Source organism: Phaseolus vulgaris, chromosome 2 (assembly GCF_051622355.1).
Source record: "Phaseolus vulgaris cultivar YP4 chromosome 2, ASM5162235v1, whole genome shotgun sequence".
NCBI lineage: Eukaryota > Viridiplantae > Streptophyta > Magnoliopsida > Fabales > Fabaceae > Phaseolus > Phaseolus vulgaris.
In genome coordinates, this window is record NC_143499.1 from 4361085 (window position 1) to 4378818 (window position 17734).

General features: G+C 30.7%; 3 protein-coding genes across 3 annotated transcripts; 2 read left to right on the forward strand and 1 right to left on the reverse strand.

Moving 5' to 3' along the window:
* The first annotated feature begins 1524 nt into the window (after window positions 1–1524).
* LOC137810373 (uncharacterized) lies at window positions 1525–2368 on the forward strand. Its single transcript, XM_068611602.2, has one exon. The coding sequence runs from the start codon at window positions 1593–1595 to the stop codon at window positions 2304–2306; it is 714 nt and encodes a 237-aa protein (XP_068467703.1). The 5' UTR covers window positions 1525–1592; the 3' UTR covers window positions 2307–2368.
* Window positions 2369–3514: 1146 nt separating this feature from the next.
* On the reverse strand, window positions 3515–5940 carry LOC137810372 (small ribosomal subunit protein eS1). Its single transcript, XM_068611601.1, has 6 exons — window positions 5719–5940; window positions 5529–5634; window positions 4972–5109; window positions 4704–4889; window positions 4142–4342; window positions 3515–3766 (listed from the first exon to the last, which is right to left on the reverse strand). Exons 1-6 carry the CDS (start codon window positions 5775–5777, stop codon window positions 3671–3673), a joined length of 786 nt encoding a protein of 261 aa, XP_068467702.1. The 5' UTR covers window positions 5778–5940; the 3' UTR covers window positions 3515–3670.
* A 2278-nt stretch (window positions 5941–8218) lies between these two features.
* LOC137810371 (FCS-Like Zinc finger 8) lies at window positions 8219–10851 on the forward strand. The gene is made up of 2 exons (XM_068611600.2): window positions 8219–9676; window positions 10617–10851. The coding sequence occupies exons 1-2, from the start codon at window positions 8979–8981 to the stop codon at window positions 10717–10719; spliced, it is 801 nt and encodes a 266-aa protein (XP_068467701.1). The 5' UTR covers window positions 8219–8978; the 3' UTR covers window positions 10720–10851.
* Window positions 10852–17734: the final 6883 nt, after the last annotated feature.

Below are 17734 nucleotides of genomic sequence, written 5' to 3' on the forward strand. Positions count from 1 at the left end.
GAAATTTCACAAGTTTCTGTAGAGGATAGCTTTGGTTTGCACAAAATTTCTAAAAAATTCTCCCGGAATAGTTTTTTCTTGAATTTCCACCCAAGAATCTCAACTGAATTTGGGAATAAACGCAACAAATTTTAGGTCAAACGGATGAATATTCACCCACAAAAAAAATCAAACAGTTTCACACACAAAGGAACCTTCCTTTCAGCCCTGACAGTGACGAATAAAAAATTTATTGTCAATCTTGTGGGACGAATCTGGGGCTCAAACCTCAGCAAAAACTCAATAGACACAGTGATGAATGTTTGGTAAAAATTTCAGACCAAAATACCCAAGGTGTAAGGCGTAGTAAGTCCCAGACCGAGAGTTAACAAAATCGGTGTTCCGAAAACAATACCTCCTGCCTTTTCTCCCTGTATCTTCTTTTTGTGATTCGTTTATGGGCGTGCCTCCTTGCCTAGGTGAAAACAACATACGAAAGTGCTTGTGTGAATTTTTTTCAGCGCAATACGGACCCCATAATGAAATTGCAAAAATTAGGCCGGAATTTCACAAGTTGCGGTAGAGGTCAGCCTTGATTTGCACAAAATTTCTGAAAATTCTTCCGGAATAGTTTTTTCCTGAATTTCCACCCAAGAATCTCCACTGAATTTGAGAATAAACGCGACAAATTTCAGGTCAAACGGATGAGTATTCACCCACGAAAAAAATCAAACAGTTTCACACACAAACAAACCTTCCTTTCAGCCCTGGCAGTGATGAATAAAAAATTTATTGCCAATCTTGTGGGACGAATCTAGGGCTCAAACCTCAGCCAAAACTCAATAGAGACAGTGACGAATGTCTGGTAAAAATTTCATACCAAAAGACCCAAGGAGTAAGGCGTAGTAAGTCCCAAACCGAGAGCATTAACTTCGAAGTTTACATTAATTTTGTGTTTTTGTGTTTTTGTATTTTTTCTTATTTTTTTCACTCTTTTTAAAAAGAACTATATTAATAGAGTGTAATTATTGATGTGATGGTTTTAATATATATATATATATATATAATAAAAGATAAATTTATAATCAAACAATAATAAGATTATTAAAATAATAACATTGAAGGATGTTAAATGGAAGCACAAGAAAAAAGTTGGATGGTATTAGAATAGGGCATTTTTCTCAAGTGGTATTTAATACATATAGGATAAAAAAATTCATACAATATTTGGAAATAGATATCAAAATTCATAATATGTATGGATAAAGTATTTAACTTAAATATATTAATTTTAATATAATATTAATCAAAAAAATATATATTAATTTTCTAAAAACTTAAATTTATTTTATAAATTTTTATTATAATTAAAAAATAAAAAATATTTCTTTTAAATAAATCACGATAAACATCTTTTTATTTAAAATAAAATAAAACATATACACATAAATTTTTATTATCAAATAATATAATTTATAATTATATACATATTCTACATTTTAAAAATTATATATATATATATATATATATATATGTATCATAGGTTGTTGTGACTTAGTTTGGGAGTGAAAAGGAATTTTTTTTCTTGATTAACAAGAAAGTATATTACAGTCATGTGTCTGGCGGCTAGAAAAGTCAACCACGGTGTCCTGCAGCCTTCCTTTAATTCCTACCACCATTCTCCCAACTATATTGTGCCCTTCTTCTTCTTCTTCTTCCATTCAAATTCCATAGATAAGCTTAAACTCAACAACCCCATCAACCCAATGGAGAGACCAGAAGGAAAAGAGATTCTGACTCGAATATCTCTTCGACCCATTCAGCTCTCTGACCTGGATGATCTCTTGGTGTGGACCTCCGATGAAAAAGTGGCAACCTTTTGCACTTGGGATCCTTACACCAGCAAAGAAGATGGCATAAACTTCATCCAAAACATAGCAACGAAGTTTGTGTGGTGCAGAGCAATATGCCTAAACGATCGTGCTATTGGGTGTGTTTCTCTTTCCTCCAATTCAGAGCATGATAAAAGCAGGAACAGATCCGTGGAACTTGGGTATGTTCTTGGTTCCAAATACTGGGGCAAAGGGGTTGCTACGCTGGTTGTGAAACAGGTGGTTAAGGTTGCTTTCACTGAGTTGCCATTGCCAAACATGGAGAGGGTTGAAGCTCTTGTTGATGTGTTGAATGTTGGGTCTCAGAGAGTGCTGGAAAAGGCTGGTTTCCAGAGGGAGGGAATTCTGAGGAAGTATTCCTTCTTGAAAGGGAAAAGCAGAGATATGGTCATGTTCAGTCTTCTCTCTACTGATTCTCACCTTCAATTTCCTTAATTGCTTTTACTCTTCAATTTTATTTCATTTCCATTGCAAAGTTTAAGAGCCAATTCTTTCTACCAAGAGCTTTTTGGCTGCTGATCACAACCTATGTTATGCATTTCCCTAATAAATACTAGTTTATACATGCTTTCAAAATTGAAATTGAAAAAAAAAAACTATCTCAAAATATATCACAACTATTTACCTCTTGAATGATATGATATATATATATATATACATACACATACAATATGGTTAAATTCATAATCGCACACGAATTTCAATGTAAATTTCAGTAAAAGGTTAAAAAACGATCTACATTCAGAAGTACAGACAAATTAAATAAATAAATCACAGAAAGAGGTGTCCGGAAAAAAAAGGCTATTATAAAAATATTGAGGAAAAAAAAATAAGTTAAACATTTACAAAAATTTATAAATATGGTGGTAAAAAATAATTTATTAAGATTTTTAAAGATGCAAATAGACGACAATTTAATCTTAAATACTTATTCATTTTTTTGTCTGCTCAAAATTACAAAAGCCAAAGTAACATTCTTATATTATTTTGCAGAATAATATATAATAAAAATACAGTGTCACTATTCTCAGTTCTAAATTTAACAAATAAGTAACTTCCCTTAATGATAATTTTGTAAAACAATAAAAAATTAAAGAAATTAAAGTTCAAATACTAAAATAAAACATTTAAATAGTTATATTTAAATCACCTCGCATAGAAATAGAAAAAGTAAAACATAAGGATGAATTTAACAATAAAATAATGAATTCTACGCATTTAAAAACCATCAAATCATTCTCTTTCAGGAACAAAATTAAAACACTTAACTAAACCAGACTTATTCTCTAATGAACTTATTCATAACCTAGTTACGCTCACAAAGACAAACGACCATTCATCCCAAACACGGAGTTTATACTTACAAAGACAATCAATCATCCAACCCAAACATGCAAATCAAAAGGAGTAGGAAAAATCAGGTTTATTTGTATACCAATTCAAAAATGTTTGATCCAATGTCTGAGGAACTAGTAAATACGAAAAATACGGGTTTGACTAACAGCTGTGAAAATGCAAACTAATGCAAGATAGCCTGAGCATGGGCATGAAATCTCATCCCATTATGGATTATGGGATGGGAGGTAAAAATAATAGGCAAAGAATGCACAAATTATCAGCGGGATGAGAAAATGCACACAAAATAAGCCAAGAAATTTTAGTCTCCAATAAAACTTAAGAAACCGAATATCCAGATCGAAAAAACAAATGCTCTTCTAAATACCAAAACAGAATTTAAGTATAAATATTAGTAAATGCAACAGGAATTCTAAACAAACAAAAATTCATTATGAGCCAGTTCAAGCTCCAACTACTTCAGTGGCTCCCTCCACCACTGTTTCTTCAGCAGGTCTCTCAACCTTTGTTCCAACATCTTCCGAGTAATCCCCGTGAACCTACAAGTATAAAACACAAATGTAACATATCAGAATACTTATAAAGTTTTAAATCACCCGATTGTGCGCTAAAAAAAAAGTAACAATTTTCTACAAATATTGCTTCATATACATACCAAACAAGAATTACTCGTCAATAACAAAAAGGTCAATGATGAAAAGGAAAGAATAAAAACTTTATAGCAAATAAGGAATCGCATGAGTAAGAAACACTTTGGAGAAAACCAGCTTGGCAATACCACTAATACAAAGATAATTCAAATAATGCTTGGCAGAATACTTCAATGAGGTACGACCATCATGAACTAAGTGAAAATATATTCAAGGAAAGAAAAACAGAAGGCAAAAACTTCAACAGAAGGCAAAAGGACATACCTCCATCAATTTGCCAAGATCAAACTTTGGAGCTTTCAGGATCTTAACTTTACGGATGAACACATTTTGTAGGGGATAGATGCTTGATGTTGCTTTCTCGATCTCTTTGCCAATCATCTCAGGGATGAACTTGCGGACCAGTTCTTTCAAATCACAGGCTGTTGCCTGGTTAACCATTATCTCTCTCATTTTCCTGCGGATCTGAACAGACAATGGTGAGCTTTACACGGTCAGATATGTAACACGTTTATCCCATAAACAATATATTAAACATAAGAAACCAAGAGGGCAAAATTCCAGAAAACATGTTAAAAAAATTGAAGGCAATTTGTAATAGGAGAACATGTGCTGAAGGGCAACGCCTAGGAGCAAACAAAAACAAACGGTGATATAACCTGGTTCACCTCCTTTAAATTTATATTACTATCTTGGGTACAATAGAGATAAATGCAATTAAAAAATGCCCAATTTAACATAATTAATACAGGAACATACCCCTATATATTTAAAGACTAAATTGAAAACAAAACATTCTTGCATACAACCTATAAAGAGTTGGTACCTGTCTAATTTGGCTCGATTGGGCGTAGCAAGTCCTCTTTACTTGGTTACTGCGTCTCTTAGTGAAGCCAATGCAGAACATCCTCAGGGTGTAACTATCGGTGGTCTTCACATCTACATGAGCTTCAATCAAAGTTTGCCATTTTCGAACCAAAGACCTCAGCTTGTCAGTTGTGAAATCCATTCCCTAAAAAGATACAATACCAAATTAAATTGAAATAATCTGAGTCAATAAGGCCGTACAAAAAAAAAACTCAGCACCATCATACCCAAAAGTTTGTCAAAACATTCTTTCCTTGAACATCCTCAGCTCTCAAACGAATCTTCTTGAAGGAGTGGTCCTCGTCCCCTTGAAGATCAGCCAATGAGACCTCAAACACTCTGTGTTTGAGTCCTTCAGAAGCAATCTGTTATTAAAATAGCCATCCCGTCATCATCCATATAAGCCCACGCTAAGTTCAGCAATTTAAAGCACACGCACACAGAATAACTCTTCCCACATATTATTATAACTACAATACTCAACATCATAGACACAATCACAAACTATAAAGAGAACATCGACTAGCCCACTATACTAAAAGAAAACACCGAATACAACGCTAAAACAGCAACCGATATTGTAGAGATACATAACCAAATACAACATCCAACTTTTTATTTATACATACACAATTCTACTTTTTTTACTGTATAAATATACGCAGATCCAACACCGCAGCATTCAATCCTAAGCACATTCCATCTATCAAAATATAACTACATAGCTACATACATAAAAAGAATGAATATATATATATGCGTTCGTGAAATTCGAGATAAAAACCTTGGTGCCCTGGGTACGACTGACGAGAGTCTTGCCAACATTCTTGACCTGGAACACGGAAGGGGCCTTGATATCGTACCAATCCTTCTTGGAGAAGGGATCGGCGCTGTGGATTGATGGAAGAAGAAGTTAAAAAACGCGATTGAAACAAAACAGTTAAAGAGAAAAAGGAGAAGAAAATGGGACTAACGCCTTCTTCTTGCCACCCTTCTTTCCCTTGGAAATCCTCTTATTCTTTCCGACCGCCATGGTTGCTCTTCCGCTGCTGCTTCAAGGTCTGGTCAGGTCTGGTCTTCTCCGCAGCCGTAAGATAAAACCGGAACCCTAACTTCTCTCTCAGTACCACTATCGCTAGTTACTCCATCTTATATTCCTTAAAACCCTTATTGGGCTTGGGCTTTCGTTGGGCCAAGTCCACTCAAAGACACGCTATTCCAGATTTTAATAAAAATAAAACAAATATTATTCTTATTATTCTCTTTAAAAAAATTATTATATTTATAACATAATATAGTCTATATTAATATATAATTCAGTATAAAGGATACCTATATTTTAATTGATGACAATATATAATGAGATATATTTATTTGGTGATAATTATAATGTAATTGCTTAGTCTCCCCACTGTTTCTCTCTTATTATTACCTTTTACCTAATTTAAAATATTATTAAAAATAAAATAGAAAAATATACTTGAAACCAAAAAAATCTATATATAATTGATATTTTAGTTATTTTTTACTATAATTAAGTTGAAATTTTTAAAAATAAGTATTTGATGTTTTTTACAACAATGAAATGGTGATATTTTTGTCCTGGGTAAAAGAAATATATGACTTGACCATTCGGAACAAGTTTTGAATATGAACATTGATCAAGTTTTGAATTTATTTTAGTGATCTTTGTGATTAACATCAATCATCTTAATTAGGTATACACCACTTTGATCAATTTTAGCAATGCTATGAGAGAAATAATTAGAGAGAAAAATTAAATTAATTATGTGGATTAGCTAATCAAAACTGTGAGTGTGAAGCTCTGAGCCAGAATTGGGCCAGGCCTTTATGGCCCACGAGCATGAAAAGTGTGGGTTATTTTTTTCTGCACCTCCTTAGTTTCTCTCTTATCCCATAGTTCAGACGAAGAAATTATTTTATATTTAAAAATTATATCTTAAAATCTATATTTTGAAAATGCTTTTTTTTATCTACACCTTTCAGATTGAAAAAATTGAAAGGTATTTTTAAATTCATAAATACCTTTTATATTCTTGATTATAAAAATGATAAGGTTTATTGGATCCGAAAATAACTTATGGATTTTATAATTCATAAATACCTTTTTTGATTTTATAATTTCAGAATATCTGAAATTTGTGATGAAACTCAAAGAAGAATCTTTTAAGTGATTTAAAATTCTATTGATGTGAAACTTGTGAAACTCTGAAGTGTGAAAATATTAATATTCAGTTTTTGGGACATACTGTAATCATAAAAACAATGATACTAACTCAAAATCTTCCCAAATGAACACTTAAATAAGCATGTAGAGGTTCACTATTTTAGTTTTAATGCTTAAATAATTTTATTTATTTATTTATTTATTTATTTATTAATAGAGTTCAACACTTCATTACAATTTCTTCCCTGCTAATCATTTAAACTAAGACCAGAGAAATAATGAGTCGTGCAATGTTTTTTTCTCACCACATCTTTGTGATACATGTATGCACAATTATATCAATTTCTGAAGATATTTCATTTGTGGACCATAATTGAGCTTTTGCTGTCATTATCATATACTTAGAGGTCATGGAAACTAAAAAGTGGGAAAAATTAAAATAAATAAATAAAAACAAAATTTGTTTGAATTAAATAAAATTAAATAAAAGTTTGTAAAAATATTAAATTAATTTGAAACGATATAAAAAAAATATGGTAATAGATTTTTGAATAAAAAAATAAAATATGTCCTTATGTTAAAGACACAATTACATTACAGTGAATATCTAATAAAAATGTTTTTTTAGACATTCATAATTAATTTTGTTTGTGCATAATAATTATGTAGACAAACACCGAATACGTGGGATTTAGAAAAGTATATAATCATAATCATAATTCATTATATAGCTTTATTTTAGCTAAACCAAATAAACTTTCAAATAACATTTTAAAAAAGAAGCAAAACTATATGACGTACCAAAATCTTTTCATTATTACTTCTTCAAATCAATAGGAAAAGATTGATTTGATGAATTTTACACTATAAAAAAATATTAAATAAAATATTTTAAAAATAAAAAATAATTAGTTAATATATTAATTAAATTAGATACAATTTAATAAATTAAAAAATTATTAATATATAAAGTAGTTTATATTATTAATAAAAAATTATAAAGTATTTTTTATTTTCCATTACTACTATTTTAAATTCTAAAATACTTTAATATAATCATTACTATTATTTTTTTTTTAATTTAAATATATTTTTTCAAAATTATTTATAACAATAACCATCATATTTTAATTTCAAATGTTTTTTTAGATTTTATCGTTAATATAGTTATTAGTTTAACTGTAACCTTTTACTCGTGAAAGTAATTTTTGTTTCTTTTTAGTTAAAACCAGTTATTTTTACACACACGTGTCTTTATCACAACCCACCAAACCAGTTTCTGTTGTACCCTCACTCACTCTTCTCCTATATGGGCCATTTTTTGAGGTTTTCTTCATCCCACACTCTGAAGTTTCCACCATTACTGCTGAAAACACTTCTTTATCATTCAGATTTACCATTCTTCCTTCTTCTCTCTTTCTTCTTACTATTACTCTGAATTTGTGATGTGTTTGGGAAATAATGGCCCTCCCAGATACAAACGCAAAAGAAATTGAAAGGTAGCGAAAAGAAGGAGCAAAAATCCAAACAACCCTCCTTTGTTTCTGATGTGTGATGCATGTACCTCTGGTCCCTTGATCATGACCACTGAGACCCTCTTTGCATGTCGTTTCTGAATACCCTTTTGATTCTATTGCCATTCTAATTCAGTTCTTTCTTTATTTTTCCCCCAATTTTCTCACTGCTTTAGGAATGAATGTCACCCTGGTAGTATAATCTTTAAACAAGAGAGAGAAAGGGGTTTCATGGAAATTTGTTCCCAGTTTCTGGGTTCTCACTCTGCATATGAAGTGAATTTTTTTTTACTGCAGTTTTGGACATGTGTTGCAGAACCTAGAGCCTAGTAGTTTGTTGTTGTGGTTAATGTAGTCTTACATGGAAACATTTTTTAAAGACAAAACTGTTTGACTGAACATCGAATTCCAAAACAGATAATATCACAGATGCGGTGATTGACCCTAATATGCTATCCTTTGAACTTGAGATTGGAATAGAAGTACAATACAAGTCTCCAACACTTCAGACAAGCATAAAATTGGTTTTTTGATGACGTTTAGTAGTTCATCATCGTCTATACCAGAAAAATACAAGAAACTGGTATCATCTTTCTTCAGTTCTCCCAAGTTATTCGCGAATTTCACATCCAAAGTGTTGTGTGAAACTGAGACTGTGATGAGTCCAACCTCAATACTCAAAAACCCTTTTAGATCAGAAACGAACAGCCCCAGAACCCCAGTTGGAGAACACAAGCGTTATTGGGAGAAATTGGATTCAAAGGGTCTTGTTGATGCTCTTGTTGATGACACCAAGCCTGAAGAAATATCATCAAAGTCACAAAGCAGACTTGTTCTCTTTGGATCCCAGCTCAAGATTCAGAATCCTCCACTGCCTCATTCAACAACAGTTTCTCCTTCTCAATCGCTTGAATCTGTGTTTGGTTCTGCCAATTCAGCTCTTAAACCCTCCAAATCCTCAAGAGTTTTCATGGGGTCTCTCTCTGCCAGTGAGATGGAGATTTCAGAGGATTACACTCGAGTGATTTCCCACGGGCCTAACCCAAGAACTACCCACATATTTGATAACTGCATCGTTGAGAGTGGCTGTTTTGATTTTGGATGCTCTTCTTCTCCCATGGAAAGTGTGTTTCTTCCTCCTCACACCAGTTATTCAACTGAGAGCTTCATGAGCTTCTGTTTTTGCTGCAACAAAAATCTTGGGCAGGACATGGACATCTACATTTACAGGTAATTGTTTTTTGTTTTTCTGTGTCCATCCCCATGAACACCATTGTATTAATTTATAGAATTTTGACAACCTTTTTAAACCTTTGCTACTTGTTTTGGAAGCGCATATCTCATTAGCATGTAGGATTTGGATGTGAATTAAACTTGGTAGCATAAACACTAATGCTACATAAATAAGAACACACGGATTTATATATTATATAATTATGATTATATGACTTGTTAATAACAGTTTTTTCTGTAACAGGTGATAACTGATTCAAAAGAATTTGTTTCTTATATTTATAATCGTAATAAAAAATTTATACAATAAATTTGAACTTTTAAAAAAATAATGTATTTTTTCTTTTAAAATTGTGTTATAACCATGTTAGAATTCTCAAAAATCCAACAAATATTTTTGAAATTAACATTTCATCGATACGTGTCGTACGAGTGTCTGTCGGAATTCAAGTGTCTGATACGGATATATCATTTAAGATACGTGTCCAAGCATCATACAAATTACAGAAAATTTGACGTGTTTGTGTATGCATGCCAATTTAATCTCTGCATGAAATTCAAGGTGATGTCATAACTTGATGGAGAATCATGGAGAGAAACCTTGGCTTTTGATCACTTGGCAGAGTTAAATTTGATATTATGGTCATAATGGATGAAAATTTATTGACATTCATCTTTGGCTGGTCCCAGTAGAATGTGAAGACATATTTGATTTAAGGAAAACACTCTGATGAAGTTTTTTATAGGTTTTTGTACTACTACTTTTGAATTAGAATTTGAGTTTGATCTAAATAAGGTGTATAATTAAACTTTATACAAAATGTGAGCATGAATGAGTGAGTTGAAATTTGAATTTGGATTACAGAATGACAAAAATATGAGCTTATATTAATGAGTGGAATGAGCTTATGAGTGTAGTTGTGTGGTTAAAATTCAGGGGTGAGAGAGCATTTTGCAGCTGTGAATGCCGTGACCAGGGAATGCTGTTGGAAGAAGGAATGTGCAAATTGAAAGCTGGAGATGTATATGGGACATCATAGTAAAGTGTGGATTCTGTAATATATAAAATAAAATATCTAATTTAATATCTATCATTCATGTCAAATATATGAGTCTCCATATCATTGAAAAGATCAATAATATTTTGTTGAAATAGAGTAATTTTGAGATTATATCTTTCATATAATTATAAACTATATCTTTCAATATAATTATAAACTGTTATCTTCATAATTGTAAATTAGTGTTTTTCAATCTAATTGTAAACTAGTGTTTTCAATGTATAATTGTGAAACTACAAATTTTCATTATACATGTCCTATTTAGTCTAGTATTTGTCTTTGGGATTTTTAAGTGGATTCTATTTATATACAACACTGGTCTTTATCCCTTTCATCTTTTTTTTTTGAAAGGATTGTCCTTTTCAAAACACCTCATAAATATCATTTTCTCTGATCTACCACTTTTTACAAACCCCACCATTAACTTACATCTTTACATTTCATCTTTACTACATAATAATATTTCAAATGTTTCGTAATTTTTAATTTTGTACCTTTTATGGTAGTATTAAAAAGTATATTACTTTAGACTTTACATCAAAATAATTGACGATGAGTTACTTGAAAGTATTTTTAAATTTAAATATAATATTTAAAATTATAGAACACATGTAATTTAAGCAATAATGAGTTCAAACTCAAATTCATGCGCCTCGGGGAAATGGGCCTGATCAAATGAGGCCGATCCACTTGTTTACGGGCTCATTTTAACAAGATAAAAATATGGGTGTTTCATTCTGCATTTTTACATTTTTCTTTTTGCACCTCTATATTAAAAATTCCAAAAATAGCCTTGTTATTTTTATTTGAAAAGGCACTATTGATGACTTTTATGACTGTCCTTATTTTTTCTGGTTGACTGTTAGTGCTGGTAGAGGGTAATTTAAGTTGCACAAAACAAAGTTGGAGGTGTGATTGTTGTTTTGAAACGTTGATTTGAATTTTGGAGGTAAAAACTGAGTTTTATTAAAGAAGGTTGGGTGATTATGAGGTTTAGAGGTTCTTGAAAATTGGGTTTCGTGGTTATATTACGGAATGATTAATTTGTAAGTAAAGTTTTTGTATTTTAGATGAGGGGCGTTCTTGAAGTAATTTTTGACTTATAAATTGATGAATTTGAAATGCATTTTTTAACTTATGGATTTGTGGATTTGGAAATGATTTTTTTTACTTATGAAAATGATAGATTTAGAATGCACTTTTAGACTTATGGATCGGTGGATTCATAATAATTTTTTAACTTATTGCAGAATATCTTGTCTATAACCCTACAAATTGTATTGCATAATATCAAATCTGTCAAAACATGGAACACCAAAGTAATAAAAAAATACTTATATTCTTCTCTTAACATAGAACAACCACATATACCATCTAACCACCACCAGGTTATCGAAAAACGAATCACCTCCAAGAAATCACCAAAAATACCATTGAATCGCGATTTCTTGTACCCTGTTTGTTTGTGCACGACGATGACAAAAAAAATATAAAAATACAAAAAGAAACACTCTCCAATTTTATTTTTTATTTTTTCTAATTTGATGTCATTTTTTTAAAACTATAGTAAAAACTAGGAGTATAAGTGGCTCCAGATGGATAACCATTAATGTAATTTTTCTAACTTAATTGAATAATTTTAAAAAAATTATTATTTATTAAGTTAAAAATACTTATAAAATAAACATTTTCAATTTTTTTTATATTTTAATAACTATAAGATAATAACAATTTTTACAACACATACACTGATACCATTCATCTGGTAAAATCTAAAATTATTAAACAAATAATATTTCTATCTTATATTTATTACATAAATGAGTTAGGTTAAGTTCATCAAATATAAAATTCATCAGAGAAAGAGAGAGTGAGAATGTTAATGATATCAAAGAAAGTTATTAAAGGAACAACAATGATTATTGATTTGAAGTTTAGTTGTAATGAGTTCTCTCTATTTGAAAACTTAAACATTAATAGCCATCAAATTGTAATTATTAACTATAAGATAATGATGGAATGGATTTTTTATTATCATGCATTTTATTTTTACCTTATTTTTTCCAATCATTTCTCTTTTATATTTATCTTTATCTTTATCTTTCTTTCTTCCACTGATGTATCCCAAAATGGGATGTGCAATTATAATTGTATGACATACCATCAATAGGCAATTGTAAGGTTCCAGAAATTCCATGGTGTTTCCAATTATTCAACTTTTGATGGGACATGGAGAATGAAAAAAAAACCCTAATATTTTTAATAATCAATTTTTTAATATTTTATTTAACCATTTTTTAAAAAATTGAAAATAATATTAATTACTTTCTTATTATTTATACTTTGATTCTTCCCCTAATATTGTATTAATTTGTATATATTTACTATAATACAAAAAATAAAAATGATAAGATAGAAAATTTATAAATATTTTATTAAAGTAAAAATATTTATGGTATTTTTTAAATCTTAATAAAAAAATTGAACGAAGTATTGTTTACAGTGTACAAATAATATATTGGTTTCGAAATCCTATTGTGATAATGATGCTATAATTGATAATTTTTTAAAATATTATGAAATTGATAAAATACAATTGAATCAACGAATTTTTTTATAAGAAAAAAACACTTTAATTTTTCCTTTTATAATAAATAGTTGGTCGTGATGAGGGATTCTTAATTATTTATTTTATTAAATTGAAATTATTATAAAATTTAAGGAGCAAATTTTAATTTAAAAACCTCGTTTCAAAATATATACAATTCTTAAAATATAAAAATACAAAAAAATTAAAGTCACAACTTCAAATAAAACTTCATAAGAAAGCAAGTCTTTTAAGATGTAGTCAGGTTTTTGAGATAATAAATTGTCTTAAACTTTATTTGTTAAATTAAAGTCTGTTCACCTAACTTAAAAATTTAAATAAATTATGATAAATGTTTAAAATAAAGTAGTTTTTATTTATTGAATATAGATAAAATAAGAATGTATAGAAGCAATAAGGTATGTATAAATTTAGGATAGGTAGCAGTGGTGTCCCTTTTTGTGTTCAAGAAAAGAAGTGAGATATAATATGAATACTGAATGTTAGTTAAAATAGTTATTTTTGGTAAGACTGAGTAGGTGTTTGTTAGGGCAGTGGCAATGATTTATAATATTTGAGAGCCTAAAGTAATTCATATTAAAAGGTGAAAAGTAGATAAGAAGAGGTTGGTTGGAAGTCTGGTATTAAAAGAATGAAAAAAATGTTAATGGTGAGATTCAAGATGTTTCGAGTGATAACGGTGATCCAATAAGTTTAAGAAATAATTGTTAAGGTAAATTCGAAATGACTCTGATATCATATTAAGAAATGAACTTTAAGCTTAACTCATTTATAATTTTTTTTTTATCAGTAATAAAAAAAATAAAAATAAATAGAGACCACTTCAGGGGTGGTCCAACCCTTATACAGAAATACTTGACATCAATCTCCTATTAGAACACCTACCAAATTAGCAAAGGGATAACCATACCAACACTAACCAATTAATGAATCAACCTCATACAAGCCAGAGGATTTAAAACCCAACTAGAATAAGGGAAATAACGAGACTTTGCATAAATCCAAGACCATACATTTACTTGCACCGAAGTGAACACTTCAGACACATCTGCCACACCTCTATTGAAGATGACCGAGTTCCTATGTTTCCAGATTTCGCTCACAATGCCAATCCAAATTGTACCCCAAACTTCGTTAACCGAAACAGAAGCCTGACTCATCCTAAATTGTGAAAAATTTGACTTAGGTTCCTTGTGAATTACAGACGACACACCAACTCACTCATAAAACTAATTTATAAGGTGAGATTTGCAGTTACTTAGATACCATTAAATGTATAATATATAGTCTATGTAAGATCTTCAACAATATCAAAATCATTTAGAGTATAAAAACACTTGATAATATATAAATAGATGCAAACCAACTTTATTCCTTATGAATCGATTTTGTAAGGTTGAATTAAGTTTAAAATTTACTTTTTAACATGTTATAGCATATCAATTGAAATAGGTTTGAAATGTACTTAGGTAGCCTTGTGGATTCAAAGTTGCACAGAGCATGCACATGCTAATGTTTCCTTTGCTATGTTCATCTCTTTGAATATGCACCAACTCTGACTTTGAATAGCATCTGTTTTGTCGTAAAAACAATTCGTTGTGAAGGTTTGAGTTGGTGGGCAAAGTGAGACCAATTACGATCTCACACACATCCGAAATCGAGAATACTCGTGTGTTCATGAATTTGATTGTGAAAATGAATGAACAGTGTTAGACCCAACTCAACATTGTTGGTGAAAGCAACCTTGAAGAAGGAGATAGCAACCTGCCATAGACCACACAAAATACATTGAAATTGGAGGGAATTGTAGCACTACGATACAATCCTCTAATAATTCATTAATTTCAATTTAATGATGTTAGGATACACTCAGTGTCGCGTCACATAAAAGGAGACCCATGAAAGTGAACTAATCACAGATTCCAGAAATGGCCAACACTCTGATGTGGGGTCATGTCTTCTCTCTGTGAAGTGGCAACTCTTGTTGCTAACGTGTCTAATACAAATCCTGAATATTGATAGGACAAACACACCATACATATAATTTTTAAAATATAAAACACGAATATATATATATATATATATTATAATTATAAATTATATAAATTTACAATAAAATTTATGTGTAGAATTATGTTTTAGTTTTTTTAGTAAAAAGATGTTTTTAATGACTGGTTCGAAAAGATTTGTTCTTTATTTTTATAATCATAATAAAAATTTATACAGTAAATTTGAGTTTTTAGAAAACTAATGTATTTTTATTTTTTAAAATTGTGTTATAATCGTGCTAGAATTGTCAGAAATTCAACAAATATTTTTTGAATTGGACACTTACAGATATGTGTCATACGAGTGTCTTACTAGGTGTCCGATAAATGTATCTATCATTTTAGATGCGTATCGAGGCTCATAGATGCTAACATTTTGCATTTGATTAAACTCTTGCATGTTAACAAGGGAAACTTGATTTGCCAACACAACCAAGCAAAGGGTACATTTGCCATGTGCAGGCTCAGTGGCTAGGCACCATTGCACATACCATTTTGACTAGAATCACATAAAGAGATTTTGTTTGTTCATTGTAGAGGAAAGAGAAAAAAGAAATAGAAAAGACATAATTGTTTTCGCCAGAAGATAAAAACAATCCAGAAAATGTGTTCTATTATTGCAACTTGCAGGTGGAGATTTCGGCATTGTGTAGTATTGTTGTGTCACATTCATTTGTCAAGTGAATAACAATAATGCTTAATATGAAATAAACTTGTTGGAAAATAGAGAAAGTCTCACACTAGCTCAAACACAAGAAAAACAAAAGGGATGTCTGCTAAGTTCTAAGTAAGAGTCTTCATGATTTCTTTATCTCTCATAAGCAAATCCGTTTTCATAAGTTAAATCAACTAGTGCATTCTTCAAAGCTAAGTAATGAAAATTTTAATACAACTCTTTCACCAATAAGCACAGGATTAGTTAGTCTTCTTACAACTTATTCGAGACAAATATCCCCTATCGAATTGCTCTTATCTCTTTACTCATGTTACTATTTCTTCCGATGTCCGAAAGGGTAGGATACTGTCTACTCAGGTAAGTGGAGATTACTTTTTGTGGTTCAGTTTAGGGTTAGAAATAACATTACTTTCACCTTGAGGGACCCTTATATTTATGCGGTTTTATTGGGCGTTATCTGAATAAAACAAATACAGTTTTATTGGACATTATCTGAATAAAAGGATTATCTAGACTCAATGGTCGCTTAACCATGTTTTACCATCCCTAATGAGAATTAAGACTCTTACCCATTTTACTTGCTATGACGTGAACATCACTTTGCCGTTAGACCGTTCGGACATCTGATAAGTCGGGTGTCTGTCGGTATTGTTACAGAATGGCCTTAGGGATTGCCTTATATTTGTCCGGTTTAAAAGTCAAGCTTTTAACTCTTCGCCGATTCTGGATATAACAGTAAGGATAATCAGATTTTGTTATGAACATTGCCAAACATGATTGAAATTCTTATTCATTTACTGAAAAAATCATTTTCATTTTAATCAAGTGAAGCTGATACAGTCCAGCCATAGAGGGCAGTGCCATGTTGTCAATAAAGCAAGAAAGATATTTCTTAGCAGTGATTGTGACTGTCTTACTTACCTCAGTAAATGCTCACAAAACTTCACCTGGCCTTTGTTAGAAAAATAATCAGTCAGCACTCAAAGTTCATAGAATTTATTAAGCTAAGCAGACGAACAAGACCATCCTATTGCCCCCATGTGCTTGGAAACTCCTCAGTTTTTTCCTTTGTTTCTCAATAATGGTGGGGAGAAAAACTATGCATGAAACACAGAAACGTGTATAATAAAAAACAGAAATACCAACTCTTAATAAATGACTACATTATGGTATGAGATAGGTGTCATATATAGGTTCATACACGAGAGAGGAAAAAGGATTAGACAATCATAGCCAAGTAAAGGGAAGCTAAATACAAAGCACTTACCTTTTTAACCGAAAGCAAAAATCAACAGAAAAGAATAACGAGTCATACAAGTCATGTTCATAATTGTAGCATCATGGGGGTGTGAGCCTGGTCAGGTGGTAAGTGGATCGTTTTCCGATACTGATATCGAAAGGATTTAATTCCCGATACTTATATTGAAGAGTATTGATTCCTAAGTTAGCACAAATCAAGGAATACTGAGTAATTAGTCTTTATTATTAAAATAGGTCAAGAACAAAACCAGATACAAAGAAGAAAAAAAGACTCAAGTACATGTAGAAGAAGACAATAGGGAGAAAGACGGATTACACACTCAATTAAGAGTACACTTATTCTTAATCACTGAATGTTCTGGATTTAGAGTCGTTCATACTCTTGTCTAGAACAATAATTAA